This window comes from Mchenga conophoros, linkage group LG8 (assembly GCF_057382185.1).
Source record: "Mchenga conophoros isolate Kocher_MC1m ecotype Shallow Benthic linkage group LG8, M_conophoros_male_GT1.1, whole genome shotgun sequence".
In the NCBI taxonomy this organism is placed as follows: Eukaryota; Metazoa; Chordata; class Actinopteri; order Cichliformes; family Cichlidae; genus Mchenga; species Mchenga conophoros.
The window spans coordinates 7769786-7795859 of NC_140533.1; the positions used below are offsets into that span (position 1 = coordinate 7769786).

Genomic DNA, 26074 nt, shown 5'->3' on the forward strand with positions numbered 1-26074 from the left:
TCCATTGTTTTTGTTCTTCTTGCTTTTCACCATGAATGGTAAATATGAAAGTTTCAGGTTTAGTCTTGCAGAAAAACAGGAGTCTGTCTTTGTCCATAATTTGAAGCTCCCTGATTAACACTTTAATTCTGGCTTGTTTTCTGTGTCAGCTGCCATTGTATAGGCTGCTGTGGGCCAGGCTGTTACTGGCTGTGAGCGAGTGCTTGGTTTCATATTCAAGATTTAGCATGTTAATTAGTCATATTTTAGAGTTCCAACATAACGGATGGATGTGTTGGTTTCCCCATATACATCTTCTGTTATAGTCCAGATTCCCCTCTGTTCTTTAGCAGGCTGTTTACACTGAGTCTGCATTATTCATGGCCAACTGCTCCAACTGGCTGGAAGAATGCCACCGGGTTCACTGCCAGCCAATCAGACTACTGCCTGGTAAATTTCCTTATGTCGTATCTTTACTTGGTGTAAGGGCAGCACCTGGAGATGTCAGCTTGTATATATGAACCAGACTCTGACTTGACTGGGAAGGCTACCTTCTGTTGCACTCCTGAGACTGAAGCAGGATGTTTGAGAACCGGAGGGTCATGAGTGCAGTCAAATAGTCACGTTTGGGCAGGGATGCTCCAAAGTAAGTGAACTGACCCAGAAGGATCTCTATGGCAACCAGTATAAGAGCTGTTTGAATTCTGTAAATACCAAGGAAAGGTGCATCAAGTGCTTCCTTTATCATCTTTACCTTCACGATTGGATACAGAAAAACAATGCGGTCCAGTAATTCATAGCAACACACTATCCAACTATCATTTTAAACAATTAACATAACAGAAGCTGTTCCCATATAAAATATTGATAATTGCTAAAAAAGTTTTTTTAGACGGCGTCATGGTTCTGGGTCTAGGACCCAGGTTTCACATTTTGAGTCTTACAGTGAACACCAGTGAGTACTGGTTATTATTGTGTGTTCCAAAGTAAGGCAGTGATTTTCAAATTTAACATAATCTTAATAAACAAACAAACAAATTATTATTAACAACAACAACAATAATAATGTTAATAATAATTCTCAAAATCCATGTCACAAAGTGCTTCCTTTTTTTCACCATCTGCAGCAAATTTAGTGATTTTCTCTGCAATTTGGAGCCATGACAGCTTTCACAATAACAGGTTGACCAGAGGGAGATATTTCTGGCACAGCTGAACTTTATAAGAATATAAAAAATGAGAATAAAATAAAAAGATAGCATATCATGCTGTGTTGTTAGAGAGGAAACCATTTTCAGGTTGCTTTTTTTGTCTTTCTTAACCAACGTTTGGCGAAGTCACAAAAAGATGAAGCTTTGCCTAAAAGTTGCTTTGCTACTGCAGCAAAACATACTGTATATTGTATATATATATATATATAAGGCTGGGATTATATTCCCATTACAGGTGCAAGGAGACTGTGGGCACAGTTATTCACATCATAGTACTTTGTTATCTGGTCGTAGGAAGCAGGTTAAATGGAAACCTCTGGAAAATTGTGGGTGAGCTTAAAAGTCTTCCTGGTGAGCACAAACTGGAGGATACACAGATACCCACATGGAGCCTTGCCTATACTGCAGGATGATGAAATGTACTCACTGACGTAGAAAACTTAATGCTGGCATAAGGAGGTTTTTGTAACATTTTTAGGAAACAATCACAAAATGACCCAGTGGAAAAGGAAGCAGACATTAAAAAGATCAGGAAAAAGAACGAGGGAAATAAAAACCCAAGAGCCACATGGAGAAGAGTGGAACAAAGATGGTGACATAGGCGGTGCAGAAACAGGAAATTCATTCAGAGACACAAAGGAAAAGAAACAATGTTTGTGTGATTAGAAGCTTTTGTGAAATTATTTGAGTAATATCAAAGCTTGCTGTGTTTTTACTTCGGTTTTGGCAAGTTAAAATATATTATTAGTTTCTTAGCGCTAAATTAGCCTGAGTGTTCATACAGTTTATGGAAGCAGCTTGTTAGCCAAACTTGCCAGCTCCAGTTCATGACTTAGGATTCCACCTTCTAGAGTAATGCAGAAAAGCTATAATGCTCTTTTATATGACCATTATTTTAATTATTATTATTCCATAAGCAGTGTTTTTTAACTGCCTTATTGTCATCTTATGTATAAAAGTTTATATTTTGATTTATTGAGAGACAGGATTGAATTCCTATCAAAAAAGTTCATCTTACATTAGATGAAGTGCCAGCATCTAGTGGTTACTTGAAAGAACTGTAACTCAGTCTACATGGTCAGCTGTGTGACTGTTTGTGTTACAGAAATGTGTAGTGCAAACTTTTCCCCTTCATGAACTCCACCACCCCAACCCACTCCTGCCTTGGTGTTCAGTGACTCATATAACCGATCTCTCAGTGACCTCCTCAGGGCCAACCTGCAGCTACTTTCCCATCCAGCAACCCTAAAGGATACAATCCACAAGAAACAGATGTCTCATTTATTTAGAACTTTTTCTATATTTAACAATGTTGACAGACAAAATTGACAGGAGAAAAATATTCTTTATTTATTGACCTATTTATTGACTATGCTAGAAATCATGTTAGCACATCTGAATATTTTATTTAGACAACAAAACATCCATTTCAGAACAAAAAAGCCATCAGCTGTTTATAGTATTGCATTAAAACATTCTCTCTCTCTCTCTCTCTCTCTCTCTCTCTCTCTCTCTCTATATATATATATATATATATATATATATATATATATATATATATATATATACACACACACACATTTACGGTAGCCATGCCACCAAACTAATTTATGCCTTTAGGCCAACTCTGACACAGAGGTTCATTAGTTCTTAAAACTAAGCCGGCAGATACAAGTGGGTCTCAACAAGCAGGCCTGACATTTACAGGATGCCCTTCGAGGGACGGTTTCGGAGCAGACGGTCAAGTCAAGACGCTCAGTTTGCTTCACCTTAGAGGAGATGGATGAGGCAGAGATGGTGTTTTCGGAAGTGTTTGGAAAAAGATTAATGCTGCTTTTAAAATCAAACCTCGGCGGGGTTTGAAAAATGGTTACATTAACTGGTAAGATGATCGTTACAGAAAAATGTAACAAAACTTGGTGGTGATTATTTTCTTGGCACATAAATATAGTTAAGATACAGAGACTGAAATAAGCTTAGAATCAAGAAAGTTTCAGGCTAATTTTTTTTATTCATATAATTTATTCATTTATAAAACATCAGAAACAGAATGTGTGATTTTCGTGTGGTGTGACTGACATATTAATCTCATTCATACATACTGTATCATTGATGATTTTAAAATGTCTCTTTCTTTATATGTGCAAAAATGCTGCTTCTATGAATGAAGTGGTTGGCTCCTTCTGTGTATCTTCCACAATTTGTGTTTTCATGTTTTCTGGTTAAAGTTGAAGTAAAAGAGGGGGGGGAAAGCACTGTGAGCAAGAGGCGTTATTGTTGTTAACACGTGTTTTTGTTAACTCATAAAATGCATTTCACTAAGTATTCTTGGGATTGCCCAGCGGGAGTGCTTATGGAAAGATGTAGGGAGACAGTTAGCAGCTGGACGGCTTGAAATCTCCTCAGCCTTTCGTGAGCTGATTTGAATCTTTCTGCGGTGTGTTGGTGGCCGCTCTAATCTAACCGCTCTGATGACACGGCCGTGCTGGATTCCTGCACTCGAGTGCCGGGGTAACACATGTAAGCAATGTCTCAGTGTGTCACAGCTGGTGGAGGTTAATGTTAAGAATAGCTGTCAAAAAAATGAACGTTTAAAGACGCATGAAGTTTAAAAGCGGTCAAAGTGAAAGAGAGGTAAAGGGAGGGGGTGTGTGGTTAATCAAAGAATTACTGAGTGAAAGAAGCAATCAGGAAATATCACTGGTGTTCAAAGAAAATCCCCTGTTTTCATGTGTATGCATTTGCAGGATTGATTGGGATTGATAGATTATGCTGGTTTAAAAAATCCTGTTTTTGGATTACATCATAATTCAGACTGAGATGAAGAAACTCTGGAGGTTCCAGGTTTCCACCCAGGAGCGGGGTAAAGCATACATTTCCAGAATGACAAAACACAGAACAAACATTGGAAGTTTTCATATACCACACAGGCGTAATGTTGACTTTATGTAGTGATTTATGCATCTTTCACCTAGTTAAGGGTGTCTTTTTGTATGTCACCATTAAACAGAATAACATAGGTGCTTGCACACAAAAATGCAAGTGCGTGCTCGTGGCCAGCCGAGTAGAAATACATTCATCCGATGCCTTCCTGCATGCACAGCCACTGGGACATAATCCAGCTGTGGGAGATGTGGAGATGCTATTTGCTGAGTGTGTACGTGCGTGTATGAGTTGGTGCTGTCAAAAGCATGTGACCCGTGTTATTCTGTTTACACTCCACCTGTCCACACTTCATCCCTGTTGTGCTACATTTTATTAGCTCTGCTGAAAAGCGCTATAGCAGGATGTGCATTAGAGCATTTCGTCTGAATTTTCTGAGCTCTCGGCTGACAAATTATACAACAGGTCTGAGTCAGACAGACACGTGATATTTAAACCAAGAGAGTGGTATGGAAATCATCTACTCACATTTAGTGACAGTGTCTGGTGTTTTCTGTTTTATCTTTATGCTTTTTAAGAAGTGTTTAAGCCTGCATTTGATATAGTGGTGAATAGAATTAACCCTTTAAAGTCGCAGCGCAATGCACAGTCAGAAAGGCATCAAATCCACACACCCAAGGCTACAAGCTTGAGCATAAAATGTACATTTCAAGTGGAGAAGATTGAACAAAAAAATAAAAAAGGGAAATTTGCCAAGCTAGGCCATGTTTGTGAAAAGTGTAAACCCGGTGTATTTTTTGTAGCTGCAATTTACATAAATGCGTCAGATGTAGGCAGTCATAAAGCTCTTGTTTTCCAACAAAGTGATGCTATTATAAAGATACACTCTCTGCACGTGTCTGTGATTGCTCCAGTTCAAACTTGGCTGTCCAGAATGGGCAAAATGGGTTGTTACAGCACATCCAAATTTGTCACAGAAAACCAAAGACGAGAAAACTACAGTGAAACTTGTCCAGTTGTCCTTGTGACGACTAACTTTTGAGTTTTGGGCCATCAGCTTAATGGAATGTTGGAAGAATTTTAACAGTTTGGATGACTGGGTTAAAGCTGTTTCAGGGTTACAGTTGTTACAGTTAGAGATTAGTTCAGCCCAGGGTAGCTGCATTAATGCATTAATGTCAATGAATGCCCACTCAAAGAAAAGCGATTAACATATCTGTGTATGTATGTATGCCTATCCCCCCTACACACAGAGTGGAGCAGTCAGCAGTCCGTCTAGTGCAAACACTGGTAGCAGAGAACAACTTTTAGTCAAAATATGAGAATCGCTCATCCAAATGATCTGAAAGTCAGCACTTCACTTACTCGGGTTGTCAGCAGAAAGCCAGCCAAGTTTAACTCGGATTAGGCAAACAATTGTGGAAATAAACAAAGAATATAGTGGCTGCACATACAGTGATTTCCTAAGTCATTGTAGGTACCTGCAATGCATTATTGGAGTAACTAAAAAGAAAGAAGTCCAAAAGTACCGTGCAGTGCATCATAATAGGAAGGGAATTAAAATGCAGCCAGTATTCGTTTGGCTTTATGGGGTACTGGTGCCATCACACACAACTGTGTCATTTAGGTTCTGCTGGTCAGTGATGCACTGCATGCTGGAAGAAGACTTGGTGATGGGGCAGAGTAGGGTGCGGAAGTGCCTCCTGAAGGTGTCAGAGAGGCAGGCGTAGAGGATGGGGTTCGCGCAGCTCCATGAGTAGGAAAGCAGGACCACAAACTCGAAAGCCCTGTAGAAGGTCACGGCGTAGCTGTTTTGGTATGGAGAACAGAAGTTGAAGGTGTAAAACGGCAGCCAGCACAAACCAAACACAACCACCACCGCGACCACCATTTTGGTGACCTGTTGCTCCAGCTGCTGGCTCTCCAGGGTCACCGCTGAGGTTCGGAGTTTCTGACCCCACAAGGCGAGCAGCATTGCCACGTAGAAACCTGTCATAACTGTAAATGGTAAAGCGAAACCCAAAATAAAGGTGTAAGAGAGGACGCCAAGCCACCGGGCGTCGGAGCCGAGATCCGGCGTACAAAAGCCGTGATCGGTCGAGAAGTGAAGCGCCATCGGGAGGATGGTGAGGAGGGAGAACAGCCAGAGGAGGGATGAAACAATCTTGGCACAGCGTGGGGTCCTCCAACGGGCAAAGCGAAGTGGCTCCACCAGCGCCATGTAGCGGTCGATGCTCATCACCGTCAGGCAGAAGACGCTGGTGAACTGATTGATGCCGTCCAGCACCATGACAGCTTTGCACGCCACATCTCCAAAAATCCAGCGGTTCATGAAATTCTGACTCGCTATAAAGGGAAGACCAACCATGAATAGTCCATCGGCCAGCGCAAGGTTGAAAATGTACACTGTGGTTGAAGAGGACAGCTTGTCAAACTTTAAAATGGCGACGATAACGAGCGCGTTTCCAGCTAGCCCCATGACCCAAACCACCAGGTAGAGAAAGGCCATCGTGATGCCGAAACCATCTAGATTTCCCTCCCAGTAAAATTCCCGATCCACTAAGGACTGATTGTAGTCATATAAAAATGAGGCATTCATTGTGACTCCAAAGGCTGATCAGAAAAGGAACACAAGGGCACAAAAGTGACACTTCGAACAGTCACTGCGGAGGGTGGATGAAAATCTCAGCTTCTGTTTAAATTCCTCTGCACGCAGTTCAAGAGTCACCTCTTGACTCTCTGCTGTGGAGGTTCTCAGAGGGCGATGAGTAAACAACTCAACCGAAAGAGAAAAAAAAAATCAAACTTCCAGACTTGAGAAGTGCCAGGCTTCAGAAACTCATCAACATCCCTCTTACAGTTAGTCGTTACTTCCTTTTATCCTCTGGCACAAATAACTGCAAAAGTTTATTCCTTTGTGGTGGAGACGGCACGCGGCTCCCTCACATCACACACACTAGCATGAAACAGTGGTGTGCAGCAGTGTGGAAACAAGCAGGACAGCAGCTCACACACTTGCCTGACCACTCTTTCTCCCTGGGAGCCCTTTTATATCTCTTCCACCCCTCACTGTGCTGGGAGTGTGCCACCTCCCCCCCCTTCCTCCCCTGGTTCATCACTCTCCAAAGATTGTGATAAACTCCAGCTTGGCTCTGCCTCCCCCGGTTCCTCTGCTGTAATGCTGTTTCCAAGGTAAACCCATGCTCCCATCTGCTACAATACTTTTGTTTTAATAACTTTTTTTTCTGTCTTCACTCCCTCTTCATTTCTATTTACCTCACCAACCCCTCCCCCCATCCACCATCTATTTTATCCACCTCTCTTTTCTGCCTGCACAGTTCAGCGGGGGAGGGGGATCACACGAGCAAAACCTAAACAAGCAAAGATAATAACAACCAGCTCGTTGCCTGCGGCCATCCACCTCTGCAACCCAGACCGAGTAAATCTGCCGACAGGAAACAGAAATCAGGGCTTTTGTTTTTTGACATTTGACACGGGATGCTGCAACTTCTTTTTTCCCTTTCTTTATCCTATTTCTATGCTCCTCCAACCCTTTTTCAAACTACGTAGAAGTGGGAAAAAGGTGACAATGAAAAAAAAGTAAGAAAAGGTGGTGAAGAGAAAGAGGTAGGAGGACAAGGCAGAGGTCGGCAGAAGAGTACTGACCTTTGTTCTGTTGTGGTTCAGCCACGCATAGCTGAAATAACCCTTTGAAATTCCTCCAGCACGTTGCGCCACCTACCATCAACACCAGAACCGGATTTCAATCAAAACTAGACAAGGACACTTATCAGCTCATCTATCAGCTCATTCGTCAGATTTCCCCTGAGATTTCTCCGAGACGTACCGCCTGTCTTTCGTTTAATTTAAACTGGTTCCAATTAACTGCAGAAAAAATGCTTTTGTTGTTTGAACTCATGATTAGGTTCTGGCTTAATGTCTCCCCAGAGACTGGCACTTCACAGAACAAAGCCTCCCTCTACGCCCCGACCAAAGCCTTCTGCCTTCTTAAAAAAACACCCCTTGTTTCAACGGTGCTAAATTTGGAGACGTTTGACAGGGTCGTATTTCACAAGCTGCGTTTCACTGACATGTTTAAGCGGACATGTTGACATCCGTGTCCACGTGCGACAGCGCTATCTACAGCAAAAGGTTAAGTCACGAGGAAACAGATGAATGTCAGCCCTCGCACGGGTAAACTCGAGGTTAAAGGCCACTTCACCATTTATCAGAAAAGCTTCGAAAACTCTGTTTCGTTTTATTTTCCTCCTAAATCTTTCTTTTTCCCATCTTACACAATTGTCATGCACTTACTGTAACACATGTTACTTCCACTCTTATGTCTCACATGAATCTTCCTTCTAGGACTTACCTTTTACTGTGATATTTCAAAAAAGGAACCCTTTTCCCAGTCTTGTTTGAAAATGTGTGTGAAACTATTACTCACCCCCCACTATGACAGTGGCTTCTCACTGTGTCTTTGAGTGTAGCGTGGACCTGTAAACACTTTTGCCCTCCAACCAGGTTGAACAAAACGCCCTGTTCTGCAACACGTTCTCATCAGAACGCGTAACACACCGACCAATGTCACAAAATCGTCAGTGCGTTGCGCATTCGGCAGCATGAGAGCCGGTTGGAATGAATCTCTAAATGTGTTTTATGTACAGATCCTGAATCGCTTTGGAAAACACTACGTGATAGGGTTAAGGTTAGGGTTGAGGTTGGAGTGGACGACTGGAGCCTCTGCTCTGGGAGTGTGTTATCACCGTGAACGCCTATCTTTTGGATTCAATTGAGAAGCCAGAGGGTTTTATAAGGACATGGAAGAGTACCCTTTGCGTTATTATTGCGCCTAGGGTCGTGACAAATCATCGGTGCGTTACGCATTGGGAATGATAATGCTCTGTCTTCTGGACTTTCTTCATAGTTCACTCCAGATGCCTGATGCATAAACTCTGTGCAGAGTCACAGCTGTGTGTGTAAGCACAAATGCACACAGACACACTCACATTCTTTTCATCAAATTGATAAAAGCCTTGCATACTCATGCTCTTCATTTAAAAATCTCAGCCGCTGTAGAAAGGCACGCACTGGCAAAGACGTGATTTTTTTTTTTTTACATCCATCTTCAGCAGCAAATTAGTCTGGATCTCAGAGCAGTAAAAGACTACTGAAGCACAATTTTTTTTTTTTTAAATGAAAGTGAGGAAAAGAAAAAAATGTTAAATTTAGTCATCTCAGTTTAGGATGAGAGCAGAAGAAAAACTGCTGAATGGAGACAGAAAATCATTGTAGGATTACTAATGAGAAGCAAAGCACCATCCATATGTGTGACTAATCAGACAGATTTACAAAATGAAGTGGAGGATTATAATTATTTATTAAGCAGTTTGTAGATTCAAATTTTTACCTTTTAATATAGGTGAGTAATAGCAAAAAAAGTGTTCACATAATCATAATAGGCCACAAGTGATTTAGCAAGTGTCTTATTTAGTAATTGAATAGTTATGATACTCACCCCACATTTACTCCCATTGAGGGACGTCACCTTAAACAATACTTCTAATGCCTTTCAATACTAAACTTAAGATTATTTTTTTTTAGTACCATAGGAATCATAAGCAGTGTATGTGCAGAGGTTGCAGTTCTGAACTTGATGACAACAGCATATCTCCTTACATTCTGAAGAAGAAGCATTTCTACAAGAACAGGAAAAACTACAAATGGCACACAAAACTACATGTGGAAGAAAGCAGCTAGTTCAGTCACTCATTGATTAGAATGGCAGAAAGTGTTGAATAAATACTTTACGTTGTTATCCTAAAATGCACATTCACATTTTTGAGACATTTTTCTGGCGTTGCTGATGTGAAACTAAAGTCAGAATTCTGAGATAAAAGAATTCCGAGAAAAACGTCAGAATTCTAACGCAAATATTTTGCCAGTGATATACTGATGATTAGCACATATTATCAGGATATAATGAGAAGTCTGTGAAGGTTCTGAGTCATCCAGGTCATCGTAGTCAAAGGAGCTTGCAAAGAAAAGCGTCTGGACTTCTGAAGAAGAAGCTTCTCGGATGAGAGGTGAAACTTCTTCAAGCAACTTGAAGAAGTCCAGACGCTTTTCTTTGCAAGCTCCTTTGATATAATGAGAAGATAACTTTAGATTTTCAGAAATTTAATAATGAAGGAAACTGTTACACAAATCTAACTGTATGAAAGTTACCAAACTCATTCATGTTTATCACATAAATCAGGACTATCTGTAGTGATCAGTCAGGCTGAAGAAGTCACTTGGATGAGTGATGAAATGCTTTTCCCAAGTCCAAATGAAAAGAATCAGCTTTCTGGGATCCATCGGGCAGTTTGCCAAAGTAAAAGGTGAAGGTTGAGTAGTCACGGGACTACCAGCAGCTGCAGGAGTTAGCATGTGTGAATAGTGAATATGTTGCGCTAATCTGGCAGACATCAAAACATTTTATGCAATCTATGAACAGCTTGACCTGCTGTTAGCACAAAAATACATCCTCTGTGGGCTTTGTATATCTTCAGCAAATCTGATGGTAGCTCTCAGTCAAATTGGTGGCATCCATACTCTGAGTATCGTGGCTCTTTGCTCAAAATTCCATGTGGGTTCATTTTCTGTGCGCAAGCAACAGGCGGACAAATGTTCCACGGAGCCGTGCTGCTAGAGTTACTAAAAAAGACTCAAATAAAGCACAGAGACCATCTGCAGCGTGCATGCAAGATCTAATTATTCCAGTAAACTATGAGTCAGACAGTGTTACTGCATTTTTTACATTGTTATTTCATAAGACAATAAGTAAAAACTCTTACAGATGGAATAGCATGCTGCACCAAATACTTTCAGCATGCTTGGAAAAGAGAGGAAGCCAATAGAAAAATCTGGAAACTCCACATGATTTATTGTCTTGTTTATTGTTTGTGAGTACCAGGATATGTTCATCCTGCTTTTGTTTCCCAGAAACAATGACTAAACATCTAGCGTCATTGACGAGTTATGTAAATCTGTAGCTTTTGTAATTGCAACATAGAAATTTAAAATATTTGAGGGAATATTAGTCAGGGGCTTATCTTGTCTAGGGCAGCATTTTGAGAGTTCTTTCCTAAAACGTGGTGATTTGAACTACTCCCATTCCCGTTTTCACACACAAAACTACCCTAGAAATACCTGGCATGCTGTCTCTTTGGCATGTTACCAATATGGAGTGTTTTGAAGTCATTTTAGCATAAAAACTGAAGAGATCAAACACCTCAGAAGGAAAACTGAGTATTTGATGTCAGTTCTTGAGAATCGAAGAACGATGGCTGCTTTCTTTGACAGCCATCTTGCACAACAGATGTTTGATCATCCTGAAAGAACCGAAATTAGTGGACAAGGAGTAACAAGGCCTTTAAAAAGATAACAACCCACCTGAGACACAGGACATCATGCATTTGTTTGATGAAGAGCTCATGGCCTCGACTTTCCACTACAAGCCTGTTTGCATATTAAATTATGATGTTTTGCCACATATATAGCTTTTGTAACTGGGTCTTTATTTTGTTTCTAATAATAATGGATTATTTTTGCATTAACTAAATCATTCCACAATGCAACCACATGACAGTTAATAAGTAACAGCAGAACCCTAGACATGCACACACAGTACTAATTGTAATGTAACATACTGAAGTGAACTTTATCAGCTGATGATTTCCAACATCGCAAAGTTACTGAGTTTTATCAACTGCCAGCACTGAAAGAAAAAAATGCATCCCTCAACTAACAGGCTAATAAAACAAGATGGTTAAAGCTTTAAATGCCTGAGCCCCCACTGGGGTTGTTAAATACTGGAAAACAAAAAAAACACATAGGGTCCTCTTAATTGTCAATTTACGTGGTTTGGTGGGTATGAAACATAAAAGAGCAAGACTGATGACTGATCCGTTAATAATTCACATCACAGTGAGAAGCGTTATATGGTCAGGGATTTGGCGCTCACGGAAGATTTTAAGAAATTCTGTACTAAAAAGCACAAAAACCCCAATCAAAGGTCAGCTTACCTGGGAATTCCCAGAGATGAGAGTGGCAACTTAAAGGAAAAGCAACATCAACATAATCTGTTTCTTTTCAGAAAAGCAAAGATCCCAACATTAATTAAGGCAGAGGTAGCAAACATGAAGCCAGGTGACCAGCATTGGCTCAACAAAGACTGCAATCACATCACAATGGACGGCATTGAAAGATGTCAGGGATGGCGAAAAGTATACGACTTTTAAATGTTTTTTCATAAACACCTTTGTCCTACTGATTAAGATCTCCCCAAAGACATTTAAAGTACAATAATAAAGTAATAGAGAAACAATTAAATGACAGAAAAGCTCCTGTTTTTTCACTATCTGCTTAGAAATGTCTGTTTTTTTCACATTAATCATAATAATAAATAAAACAAATGAATAAATAAAAAATATTTAAAAAATAAAATAAGTGATTTTGTATGATTTAAAAAATAACTTTCCGCTGAATACTTACAGGACAATTTGTGAGACTTTTATTTTGTAATTTTCCACATCTATTACTTACAATTTAAGCCCCAAGAGTCATGCTGGCAGATTTCTTTCAGTAACACCATTCCTTTATCATGCAGGAAAAACTGAGGCACACTGTTGAAATTGCACTTCTTTTTCTTACATTTAGATATCTCTGGGATTGAATGTGCAGTTAAACTACTCTACTATGACAGAAATGGGAGTTTGGTCTGTCCCATTTAAAATGATGTGAAATTAGTTTGAAATTCATGAATTAAGACATTTGGAGCCTTCAGAAGTGACAGCACAGTACACAGTTAAAGAAAGTGTTTATTACCAGTAAACATCCTGCATCTGCAAACATTATTTTGCATATGATAGATTTTAACATTCCATTTGGTTGGGTTGTTTTTAAGTTAATTCATTAAAAATTGTATCCACTTTTTGTTCCATTTACTGATGTTTTGTAGGTAGAAAGTTCATTTTTGACCCTTTTTTACAAAATATCGCTAAATACAGAATACATGAAGCCTTTAAATTAGACCACAAACTCACCGGGAAAATGTTTACCGAGTCGAGAACTTAAGCGAGAAGTTGATTTGTTGTCTCGTGACTTTCACTTGAGCCTCTTGCAGCTAGCTTGTTACACATCTCTGACCTTTTAAGAAAGTATCAATCTTGGTCAAGCCATGACTGATGAAGATTAGAATTGTGCCATTAAGATGGACAAAAAGACCTTAGTGTGCACCTGTGCATTCAGGTGCCAAACCTCAATTCCTGAGTCCTATTCAAACCCAGGCTACAGGGTTGACATTTGAACTCTATCCAGGAAATTTTAAATAAAACCTCGGACCAAAAAATAGATGTTCCTCAAGACTTACATCAAAGGTCATATATAAAGTTTTGTTACTGATATTGTCATCTCTTTAACTTAACTATATACGTGTATTTATACACACAAGCCTGCTTAATTCACTTTCTGAACATCTTTATCTTGTTTTTTTTCTAAAAAGACTAAATTGACGGCACGTCAACAAGAAAACCAACTAGACATAACTACTTGATTCTTCCACTTTATATTTGGGTGAATGTGACAGACTGCATATCAGTTTGACATAAATACCATGATCTCACCAGCAGGTTTGCTTTGACTTTGGCATTTTGGATAAAAAATCTATTTTTCTGAAGCCTGACATGACAAGACATGCAGTGGATTTGACTAAGAAGCTGACAACAACATGCATTTTATCAATCATATGATTGTAATTCCTTCCTCTAAATAGGACCGTGAGTTATGAGATGAACATAATGCTTGACTGAAACTTGTCATGGAGACATCAAACTCACTTTGAAAATGGTTCCTGTGGTTAGAAATCACACAAGTTCTTTTCAAACTGTCCAACTTGCATTTGTGTAGCAACTTGTTATGCAAGTTTCACTTTTCAAGGGAGCATTAATCTAATTTTAGGGCATTTCTGAGTAAGATTAGACTCAGTTTTGAATTGCACCATTGGACTAAGACACACAAAAAGTCTTCAGTGGGCAGCAGTATATTGGCATGCCATCTTTGATTCCCTAACCAGTAATTAAACCCAAGCTGATGCACTGAGTGAGCTGCATTATAGCCATTAGCCCATCAGGGACCCACTACATCGGTGCTTTGAGTACCCTAAATGACTGACTTTTCAAAAGCACTGAATCACTTGAGGAAGTGTTAAACAAAATTTGTGACCATCAAATAACTGGTTTTCAGGGTTAACATCAAGAACAATTTTAACAGATAGTTTTATCCTTGATATGTCTTTAACTTATAGTTGTTAACCTTTTGAAGAAAACATTGAATGTTGTGGAGCTGTCCAACTCACAGAAACACATGAATCCACTGTCTTACACATACTCAAGATATGAGGACTGAGGAATATTAGTCTCAGCATTAATTTCTTCCCACTCATGAGTGGGTATCAGTATAGTGCCAAGCATCACTCTCTGACTGGGAATTGAGCCTGGGCAGCAGCGATGAGAGCACCAAATCCTATTGAGTAGAGGATCAGGGACCAACTAAATAAGTGTTTTGAATATCAGAAATTGCTGATGTTTTGAATGTACTCAATCGCTGGCTGATTCCTGGGTTCTGATGATGGTTCTGAATCCCCACTTTAGCACTTTTGCTGCAGCTTTCTCCTCATTCTTAAATTGGAAAAATGCACATGGACCCAGTAGCAGTACACAGCCATGCCCTAAAGTATACCCTGCTTTATTATTCACTTTGCTTGAAGTAAGGCCATGGTTTAATAAATGGGCATAATTCTTTGTTCAATAAGGCTTGAAACTAAAGACTGAGACCACAAATGCACTGGGAAACAAATCAAGTAAGAAGTTGATTCATTTCCCCAAAGACTTTTGTAATCCTATAATCTTAGGTCTTTTTGCAGCCATCCAAGCCAAAATGTCAGTGTCGAAGAGGTTAACACGTGAGGAGCGGATCGAAACTGTGTTGATATCTGGTGAACGCAGTAACCGGGTCATTGCAGCAGATTTCAATGCAAGACACCCTACGAGACCACCCATCTCCCATGCTACAGTTAGCAAACTGCTCGCTAAGTTTCGTGAAACTGGTTCAGTGTTGGATTTGCCAAAATGTGGACGCAAGAAAACTGTCACTAATGAAGAAACATCAGTGGCTGTCCTAGCTTCATTCAGCAAGAGCCCACAGCGTAGCACTCGCCGCATGTCACTGGAGACTGGCATTAGTCGAACATCCCTTCGGCGGATATTAGCTACTTACAAATGGCACCCTGACAAACTCCAGCTACTGCAGCATCTCAACGAGGATGACCCAGATCGGCGCACATAATTTGCAGAATGGGCAAAACAAAAATTGGAACAGGACCCTCAGTTCACGCAGAAGATTTTGTTCAGTGATGAGGCAAACTTTTATGTGAATGGTGAAGTTAACAAACAAAACCACCGCTATTGGTCTGACACTAACCCACATTGGATGGATCCCTACAAGACTGTTGGAACAACAAAAGTGATGGTTTGGTGTGGTATATGGGGTACAACGATAGTGGGTCCATTCTTCATCAATGGAAACCTCAAGGCCACTGGATATTTGAAATTGCTACATGATGATGTGTTTCCCTCTTTATGCACTGAAGCTGGCACGTTCCCTGAGTTTTTCCAGCAAGATGATGCACCACCACATTATGGGTGCCAGGTCCGAGCATTCCAAGATGAACAGTTTCCTGGAAAGTGGATTGGTCGTCGTGGGCCAGTTGAATGGCCCCCAAAGTCTCCCGATCTGACCCCCTTAGACTTTTATCTTTGGGGTCATCTGAAGGCAATTGTCTATGGTGTGAAGATACGAGATGTGCAGCACCTGAAACTACGGATACTGGATGCCTGTGCTGGCATTTCTCCTGCGGTGTTGCTATCAGTGTGTGAAGAGTGGAAGAAGAGGGTTGCATTGACAATCCAACACAATGGGCAGCACATTGAAGACATTTTATAAGTGGTCAGAAACTTGTAAATAACTCATGAAAGAATAAAGTTATGTTGAAACCAAGCACACCATTGTTTTTCTTGTGACATAACCAATAAGTTTGATGTGTCACATGGCCCTCTTCCTATTGAAAAAACAAAAGTTGTAACCAAGATGGCCGACTTCTAAATGGCCACCATGGTCACCACCCATCTTGAGGAGTTTGCCCCCTCACATATACTAATGTGCCACAAACAGGACTTTAATATCACCAACCATTCCCATGTTATTACGGTGTATCCATATAAATGGCCCACCCTCTACTATCGAGGTATTTTATGGCACATTCGGGGCTTTTTAGCACAAACCTAAATGCCACAGCCTACCTATTATTGCCATATTTGAATGGTTGCTTCCAGCTGCATAATGTTGCAAAGCTCAAATCATCTCAGTGTGTTTTCTTGAACACATACAAAAGTGAGTTCATTGCACTAAAAAAACCCTCCAATAGAGAGCGTCTTCATGATGTGGTGGAATGAGTTCTCAGCAAAATCTCAGAGGAATCCAACTTCAGTGTATGCCAGGCACACACAAGGCAGTTCTGAAAAACAAAAGGGGGCCAAAAGAGCGAGTGTCTATCCCACCAGTGTGAGAAAACTCCTTGCCTATATGACCTACAAAAAAGCGGATAGTTTGAATCAGTCAATTACAAACAAAAAACAATGCACAGATTACATTTGGAAGGTTAAATTTAAAATATTCTCCTGAAATATTTATATTCGTAATTTCAGCACTTAAGTCAGTGGTTTATAAATAAAGTTGGCTTAAATTTTAAATAAATTAATAAATAAATACGTAATACTACTACTAATAATAACAAAAAAAATCATAATAAAAAAATAATAATAATATTGATGATAATGAACGCTGTCTTCGATTACTACTGTTAAAGTTGATGGCCAATAGCCTGCGAGCAGAGGCGGGGCTAATAGAGTCATAGACACGTGTACTAGGAAGTAGGAAGTAAATACAGAGCACTCGGAGTGCTGCTGGAAAGAAGTGAGTAAACCTGAAAGACTTATAAGAAATTAGCGATACAATAGATTTAGGATAAAATTGAACTGTGCCGAATTCATTACTTTCGCTTCACAATACCAGAAACAGCGTGTTTTGGAAATATGACACTGATATTTTTAAAAACAAAGCGAATATTTTAAGAGAGCCGGCTTGCTTTCATTTACCTCTGTTTTCTGTAATCTGCACTTTGTGCTCCTCACGTGTATTGGTATTTAAAACTCGATTCGCCAGAAGGTCTCCACGAAGACCGGTTATATCGCAGAACAGAGCAAAGGAAAAGGAAAAGACGAGAAAATGAAAAAATAGTTAACAGCTGTTGACAAGAGTCAGCTGTCATTTAAAGCTGATTGTATACGCACACGAAAGGAATACGTTTAACTTTACGCTCCAAAATGAATCCACCCGTACGAGGCGAATATTTTTCCTATGTGCTCCTCTCTTGTTCATTGTAACACTACCAGGGTTTTACTGCTGCAGTCTCACATAGTCTGACAGTATTGTTGGCACACCTGCCAGTTACAGAGACCTGGGCACAAATGTTTAGGAGCTCTAGCCGACATGTTTTCATGATCAGGCTTTTTTCTTTCATCCTTTCTTCAATAGTTAGATATGACAAAAAGCAACGTGTATAACACAGAGAATAGTTTTTATAGACAGCATCATACCTTTCTGGGGAAAATTTTTAAAGTAGCCATCCCAATCATTCTTTTCATTAACTCATGGGTGTCAAAAATAAGGTCCAGGGGCCAGAATCAGCCCACCAAAGACTCCAATCTACCCACTGGATGGGTTTGGAAAATATAATGGAGGGCATATGTGTTTGACTTTTAGCTGTACAGCTTTTTCTAATGATAAAGACCTCCTCCATGACCATTCACACTACACCAACGTAAACAACTAATAGGTAAACAATTGAATAACAGAAAGTTCCTGTTTTTTCACGATCTACTATAGAAATTTACGATTTCTGTAGTGGGTTCACCTTAAAAAGGAGCAAAGCAAAATAAAACAAAACACAAAAAGACATTCAATTACAAAAAAATAAAGTTTTATAATCACAGGACAGTCTGTGCAGTGAAGTAAGAACTTTTTATCTAATTCAAATATTCATTAAAAGTTCAAAGTCAAAGTAAACTTTATTGTCATCTCTGCTATATACAGTACAGTATATAGAGAGACGAGATGACGAGGCTCCAGGTCCATTCAATGCAAAAAACCCCAACAATAAATATAGGAAGAGTAAGAAGTAAATATACACTTTAAGACTGAGGTAAGGGGAGTAAATATACACTTTAAGCTAAAAAGGATCAATAACAATCTAACTTTACAATTTGAAATTGAGATTTAAAATGACCTTGAAGACCTTAAAGTGACCTCAATTTAAGCTCAAAGCAACATTTTTTTTATTGTTGAAATGACATATAATATTAAAATATCTCAGGTATTAAACGTTTGATTAGATGTGTGCTTAAACCTATTTGCAAGAGTTTAAATTGTGTGGTCCACTTACATCTAAAGTGGGCTATATGTGGCCCACGATGTAAAACGTGTCTTATATAAAATGGAAAATGAAGAACAATTTAAAAAAATTAAGCTTTTTTTAAAAGGATAATGTGTATTTTATAATTTAATTGTGTGTCCTTTCACATACACATGCACACACGGCTCCACCTGTGTACACCCGAATTATCTTGCTTGTCATTTTGAATGTTGTCTTAACAACTTTAAAGTGAACTGCAGTGTCTTCATCTTGAATTGCTTGAACAAAAAAAGAAGAAGAAAAAAGAACAAAATAGGCAGTTTCCATAAAGGTTGCATATGCCTGTTTTTTTTTACCCTCTGTTGTTTGATATTTCCCCTTCTACTTGTTTCATTCATTTTGGAAGTAGTGCAAATACAGCAGTTAGCTGTAGACTAATTTCTTTAGCAGTGGAGGTGAGAAAGGAGCAGGTAACAAAAAGGAGGACTGCATTTTACACTTTATATTATTTTGTTATGATAAATATATATATACATGTCTTGATGATCTGAAAGTTTAAGAGATCTCTTTTTCATCTGTGCCTTGGATGGGTCCCCAAATGTGGTGGGCCCTGACTGCACATTGGATAATGTGGTTTAAATTGTATTGGAAGGTAGAGACAGAGCAAAGTGCCTTGAGAAGATAAAACTAAATTGAATTGAATAAGTTGAATTGACCACAAGGGGCTGAACTTTTCAGGCAGATATTGGGCTTACCAAAAGTTAACAGGCTTATTATCAGACAGAGCTTATAGGCACTCATATTTAAATAAAAGTTTTACTAACAACTACTACTAACTGATTTCACTGGAATTTAAAAAGTGAATATTGTATATTAACATGAAAATCATTTGGTGTGTTGATGATTGAAACCCTAGGACGGCAGTGATAATAATCATAGTGCAGCAATAGAAAAAAGAAATCCAGGATGTTAAAATGCAAAGCAAACAGGATTTGAAACATCTTTTTGTTCCACTGTGTGCTGAAAAAACAAGGTGTGAGGCGTGAGTCAGTCACACGAGGGCTGTGCATTAGCATGTGTGTTGACTTAAGAGGAGTCTTGTTGCCTTGTAGGATTACCTGAAAGCAGCCTTTTTTGTTTTACTCTAGTTTTCAAAGTCTTTCTGCAGTCTTTCTGTCGCCTATCTTTTTGAATATAATGTCGATGTGCCACGGGCTAACTTTTAGTGTGGCCGTGTTGTTTGTTTAGGTCTGTCACTATGCTAGAAGGCTACAGCCCTGTGACCCAGGCCCTGCTGGGGACTCTGTTCACATGGGGTCTGACTGCTGCCGGAGCTGCTCTGGTGTTCATCTTCTCCAGCCGACAGGTAATGAGTGTCACTCTGAGCTCCAGGAATCGCTCTTCTAAAGAAATACTAGCAAATTATTTGGTGAGCTAGAGTTTTCCACTCATGAACTTAGTGTGACCTGGTCAATTTACAGTTGCCTACATTTGGTGACAAATTTTAGAATTTATAATTTTTATATATTTTTTTTAATCTGAAAGAACGGTGCTATCTCAAATGAATCTACTACTTTTCTCTTATTTTGAAAGTTTGGTTGCTGCAAGCCAGCTAGACAGGGCCCTTCCATGTCTCATGTTTTCTCTGTTTGCTGGCAGCTCCTACAAAAACAAAGAGTTCCTACCAGGGCCACTTGAGACTGGCTCTACAAGTGGGTAAATCACCATAGACTCCCATGTTGAAATGTCCAACTAAACAGCATTCAAAAGCAACACAACTAAAAAGCAACATTAAAAAACCCCCAAACACTACAAAAGCTAAAAAAAGCAGAAGTGTTTCTGGGGATACAATAATGTGACAGAACAGACATTTTTGTTCCTATTTTCATTGTATTTCATTTAATGTCCTTGTGTTTTATGTGATTCTGCAGCATTTTTCTATTTGCGGATATTTTCAGTCTGTTTGATCTCTCAGGGCCACCGTAACAATCTGCGTTTTTGAATACAGCTAGTTTTTAGGTTCCTTCTGTTTTTCTTTCTTGCTTCTGTTCTACATAACAGATCAAGTCGAGTGAATTCATTAGAATTCAAATTTAAAATGATAAACTAGCTGGTAGAAATAACCTTAAAAGTGACTTTTTATTTTTATACTTTCAGTACATTTCAAAGCCTGCACTTCAAATTTTTCTTTAACAAAAGGTTCTATACTTCTGTAGTTCTTAAGTTATGGACATGTGAAGTTTTGCTACTAGTCAGGCTTAACGTTTGCAGTGTTTCTGATAGGCAGCAATCACCTCAGCTAAATATGAGTCACTGCTGTCTCATCTATGCTTGTGCTGTTGGTGTCTTTTATAACATTTTCACTTAATTATCTTATTCAGTGTTGATTAGCGCTAATCAGCAGATATGTGTGTCTGTGGTTGGCATCCATGCTGGATTTTAACTCAGCACGCCACTCTCTCATCCACGTGTAGTAATTTATGGTGGAAAATTCAATAATGTTAAGAGTTTAAAATGAATGCATTGCAGCCAGGTCAATTTTGAATTTATTAGCGGCAGATATTCGCTGTTTGCTGAGCTATCAGTGCCAGCATTTATAGTGGTCGTCAAATGAAATAAAAAAGATTAAGACTAGATGGAGGAAGCAGTCTTAACCCATTAAATGAGTATCGATGTTGAATAGTTTGTCCATCAGAGAGAGGAAAAGCCACTCTGCTACTTCCCTGTTGACAGCACACATATTTGGAATCGCACAATTTCAAAAAACCAGCTGATCTAAGTAAAGTCAGGCAGAGCACAAGTGAGTAAATAAATAACCACAGGTAACACATTTTAGGAGAATCTGTTTATGTTTTGTATGTCAAAAAAAAAAAATGTTGGTGGATATATTCCAAGATCACATTTTTAAATCACCAAATATCTGCATGTGTATTGGTCTTAAAAACCCGATATCAGTCTTTTCTAACACACAGTCTCATACATGTGTGTTCTGCTTGGATATCAGCTGCATTCAATTACAGCACAGCTGGACTTTTTGTGACAAAATTGTTTGTAGGTGTGGAATGGATACACACAGTTGAATAATTTATTTATGTGTTGGTGTGTTCACCATCACCCGACAGCTCACCACATATAGAATTTAAGTCTATGTGGACACACAGTGAGAAAATCCAGAACACTTTAGCAGCTAGTGATGTCAATATTTGTTTCTGCAACCTTTAAGTGATATGATAAACCGTAAATTTATTCAGCTAAATCGCAGAGAAATGAATCAGAAAGCATGAAAACACTGTGCAAAACCTGCACACTGTTTGATGTATTTTTACCATTTCTGACTCCGGTAACACATGCCCATTTTGCCGAGTTAAGTCGATGGTGAGGAATGCACTGAACTGCTGGCTCTTCCACTGTCAGGGTTACTACGATATCGATTTCCCTGCCTCACTCACAATCTCTCTTCTTGTCTGCCCTTTTCAGAAGCGCATCTTGGATGGAAGTTTAGGCTTTGCAGCTGGGGTGAGTAAGGTTTCATTTGAGCTGAACCACATACTCACACATACATTGCTATGAGGTGATTGGCTTTTAAACGTTCCACTGCAGCAAGGCAAGTTTCCTCCTCATAGAGAGAAACTCTGACACATCCAGCTGCCATGTCGTTTCATTAAAAATCTGAGAGAAGTGTTCCCCTGCAGGTATCACCCTACAACTGAAAATGCATCCCCTTAACAGCACTGTCACTCATTCAATTACGATGTTTAAATCCCTGCAGTACGAGCAGTTTATAGATATAGATCACATATATCAGCTGGCCTTGTTGGGATGAGTGGATCGATACTATCATTAGCAGTGTTGGTGTTGGTATCAGATTTATAATAGCATGATGAGATTGATACTTTGGTTTCAGTTTCTTCTCTTTACATTTAGTACTGAGAAAATAGACGTCACTCCTTGTATTGAGGTTTCTCACGTAATGTCATGCACACTTTGTCTAAAGCTGTCTGCCATATTGGACGTCATCTAACCAGTTGTTGCTAGGTAAATGACTGGTTGGCAGTGGTTCCTGGAGGCGGCACTCAGTCAAAGCTCTCACTCATCACATGAAATTCGAATCCCGGTGACCTCAACATCAAGGTCAAAAGTCAGGTTTTCTGAAAATCTTGTGAATGCGATAACTTTAGAACAAGGTGATGTAGGATTTTGATACCAGAGGTGTATCTACTTGGAGGCTGACAGTTTCATTATGGCTCAGATAGCAGCTGGCCTCCGTTTGTAGACGCATTTGTTACTTCCATTCAAACTACAGCTAAATTCCTCCACCTAAAGCATTCACAAGACAATTTTTGCCAACTTGTTTGGAAATACGCATTTTCCCGCGACAGATGGTTGCTGGGGGTGGGCGGGGGGTGTCACTGACCAGTCTGTAGGCCTGTATTACTGGAGCCTTAGAAATCATCTTCTCAGCGCCTGCCATCAACCTCCAGCAACCACTCTCAACCTGTTGGGGAAAAACACATTTTTCCCTGACGACTGCTGGTTGGCAGGTGGTCATAGATTGGCCTCTGGGCCTGTGTGGCTTGGCCCTTATTCACTTGGTCTTATATTGTCACCATGATTGTTATACATCTGAAAATGGTTGAGAAGTTGATGTCACATGGCTGGTGGTCACATGTTGGCATACTTTGCTCCTCCTCCTCCCGTGCTTCACGTGAAGCAGCCGCACTGAGCAGACACATGTAGGCTGCAGTGAGAGAGAGTGATGGCAGAGAGAAAGAGGAACGTCATGTGGAGATATTTTACAGCTCTAAATGAAAACACTGCAAACTGAGATGTGTGGAGAAAGGCTATTTGCTACTGTGGCCGCACACCAGTTTACACAAACACATGAAAAACTGTGGAAAAAAGACTGCTCCAATCAGCAAATGACAAACAAAGTAAAAGGAAAATCCCTCAGACACATCCAGACCCCAGCACAGAGACAGAGGGGACAGGTACAGTCCTTTTAGAGAGGCAAAGAATATCCTCCTACAGTGATAAAGCAATGTTTCTGTAACTTTTCACCATTAGTTAATGTTCATTTTCATATTATTATTGAGAACTATAACCTACAGACAACCTATATATCCAAACAACCCCAATTCCAAAAAGTTGGGATGCTGTGTGAAATATATATATATATATAAAGAATGTAATGATTTAAGCATCTTGTAAAGACATATTTTATTCACAATAGATCATAAAAACACATAAAATATTTAATCTAAAGACGTGTAATAACTCCATGGCAGCCCCGGTTTCACGCTTTTCAGCATCTTTATGATCACGGTTGCCGTTTTACAATCGGCTGCAGCTTTTCAGCTCGCAGTAACACACACTAACAACAACATCAGGACATAGTTCAGTCTACTTAAGCGGGTGAGGCGTGATAGCTCATGTCAACCAGGTGCGTCCGCCTCCCTGGCAGCCACACCACAGACCACGCCCTGCCACATACCCCCATCGCCCGACTGAGGCCGGGGAGCCATTTGGCTGAGCCTACTCCCCTCTGCACTGCCACAATGTACTTTTTAAATAAAAATATTAGCTCCTTTTGAATTTGATGCCATCACCACATCTTAAAAAAATTGGATAGTCCCATTTTTGCTAATGTGTAGCTTCCCCACTTCTTTTAACTACACTCCCTAAATGTCTGGGAACTGTGGAGACGAGTTTATGGTATTTATGGTATTGTTTATGCCATAAACTGTTATTTTTAGACCAGTGATTTTCAGTCAGTTATGTAATGTCATATTAGTATGCTTTATTTAGTAACTATATTGTTCAACTGCAACTTCTGTCTAATCACTTATGTTTTGATTAGTAACTGGCTACAGTGAATAATTTTATACATTTATTTTGCAATTTAATTAAATGGCTCTATTACGCGCACCTAGTCATATTACACAGTTGTTATATATTGATGAGTGGAACTTTAAATAAATTAGAACCTCACTGTTTGTTTCCACAAATTCCTTCTTGCACAAAAAGTAATGATTATACGCTGTTACTAATGGTGTCTGTGTAGACACACCACCCATTCTTTGAAAATCACTGCAGCTCCAGCTTGTTCTTTTTAACGCTGTGCACCGATGAACTTTTTAATTAAGTGCTCCAGCTTGAAAGTGTGAGGTAAAGTGCAGGATCAGATGGATGTAAGCCAAAAGAGCTGTAGTACTGGCTGCAAAAGATCTTTTATTCTTTTTTAAAATCTAACAAAACCAAAGTTAACCAAAACTAGTAACAACGTTTCTATTTTTCTTTGATTTACATGAATGCTGTGTTTCATCTCATAGTGTTTGGTCTCTTCTTTTCTTTTAAATATCTTTGTTTGAATTGTAGTCCGTCTGCTCCTCCTCTGCAAAAGTTACCTCATTACTCCACATTAAAAATTAAAAGCACATATACCATTTCAGTAGACAAGGAGCCTTCTTTTTTTTTTTTTAGGCTTTTATTGTGAAACACGCAGGAAGATGTCATGGAAAACACAAACTGTATATAAGATTTACATTCGAATTCAGATTCATCTGCCATGACAACTGGTTACTATTTGGTGTCCTTTATTTTGCCACTATAGAGAGAGAGAGCAGCCATCCTACATGTAAAGAGTGGAAAAAAGGGAAGCGTTAATTTTCAGGGAGAGCAGTGAGATGTGAGGAATATGTAGTGGACAAACAGGCATGAGACAGATGGATGTGAGGCTGGGAGACAGATGACTTTATGATCTATTCATAAAGTCATTCTAACATTTGATCTTGTGCGCAGTAATAGTTGACTAATGCATGCAAACTAGCCACTGCGGTTACGTAACGAACAACAACTCATCTGTCATCAGTGTGGTCTGATACTATTTCACCCCAAACAAGGTGAAATGATAAATTTGAGTCAAGCATTGCAAATAGCCGACACATACTTGTGGAATCTCTTTCTTTCTCTTTTTGAATAAGACTGGGACCTTAATTGCAATCCCTCCAACTGGTTCAGAGCTTGTTGTTAATTACGAGCTCAGATGAGTGAGCTGATAAGATGAATGCCAAATGATGAGAGATTGTCCACGCTTCTTTGAGAAAGATAGATCCAATCTTGGCCCCCACCTCCTTTATCTTCATTTTGGTCTTAACAGCTTTTCAATTACTTCGCGGGCTTAGCTGTTGCTCTTATACATTCTAATGAAATGGCTCATAAGGAGAAAAGAGCCGAGGGCTGCTTCAAACATTTGCTGAACTTCTTTGCAATTATGGGAACTGAAATCTTTTTAAAATATGTTTTTCACAGCGTAACTTTTGGCTTATTGGTGAGATAGTGTTACAATCTATCCAGTCCTCTTATTTTTCTTTGCATAATTCACATTTTTTAATAATATAGTTTTGATAAGAAACACAATTTTATTCTGGAT

At 39.4% G+C, this 26074-nt stretch overlaps 2 protein-coding genes across 3 annotated transcripts in view; one reads left to right on the forward strand and one right to left on the reverse strand.

Annotated features, from left to right (window-relative positions):
* Positions 1-2795: 2795 nt before the first annotated feature.
* Positions 2796-7075, reverse strand: LOC146568044 (somatostatin receptor type 2). Its single transcript, XM_085283798.1, has one exon. It carries the CDS (start codon positions 6670-6672, stop codon positions 5659-5661), a length of 1014 nt encoding a protein of 337 aa, XP_085139924.1. The 5' UTR covers positions 6673-7075; the 3' UTR covers positions 2796-5658.
* A 10023-nt stretch (positions 7076-17098) lies between these two features.
* The window catches only part of slc39a11 (solute carrier family 39, member 11), a 169203-nt gene continuing 160227 nt past the window's right edge, over positions 17099-26074 (forward strand). For both annotated transcript variants that reach the window (XM_085283799.1, XM_085283800.1), the window contains exons 1-3: positions 17099-17147; positions 19894-20011; positions 22123-22161. In XM_085283799.1, the coding sequence (XP_085139925.1) occupies positions 19904-20011; positions 22123-22161 (147 nt within the window). In that variant the 5' untranslated portion in view covers positions 17099-17147; positions 19894-19903. The remainder of the gene's footprint in view (positions 17148-19893; positions 20012-22122; positions 22162-26074) is intronic.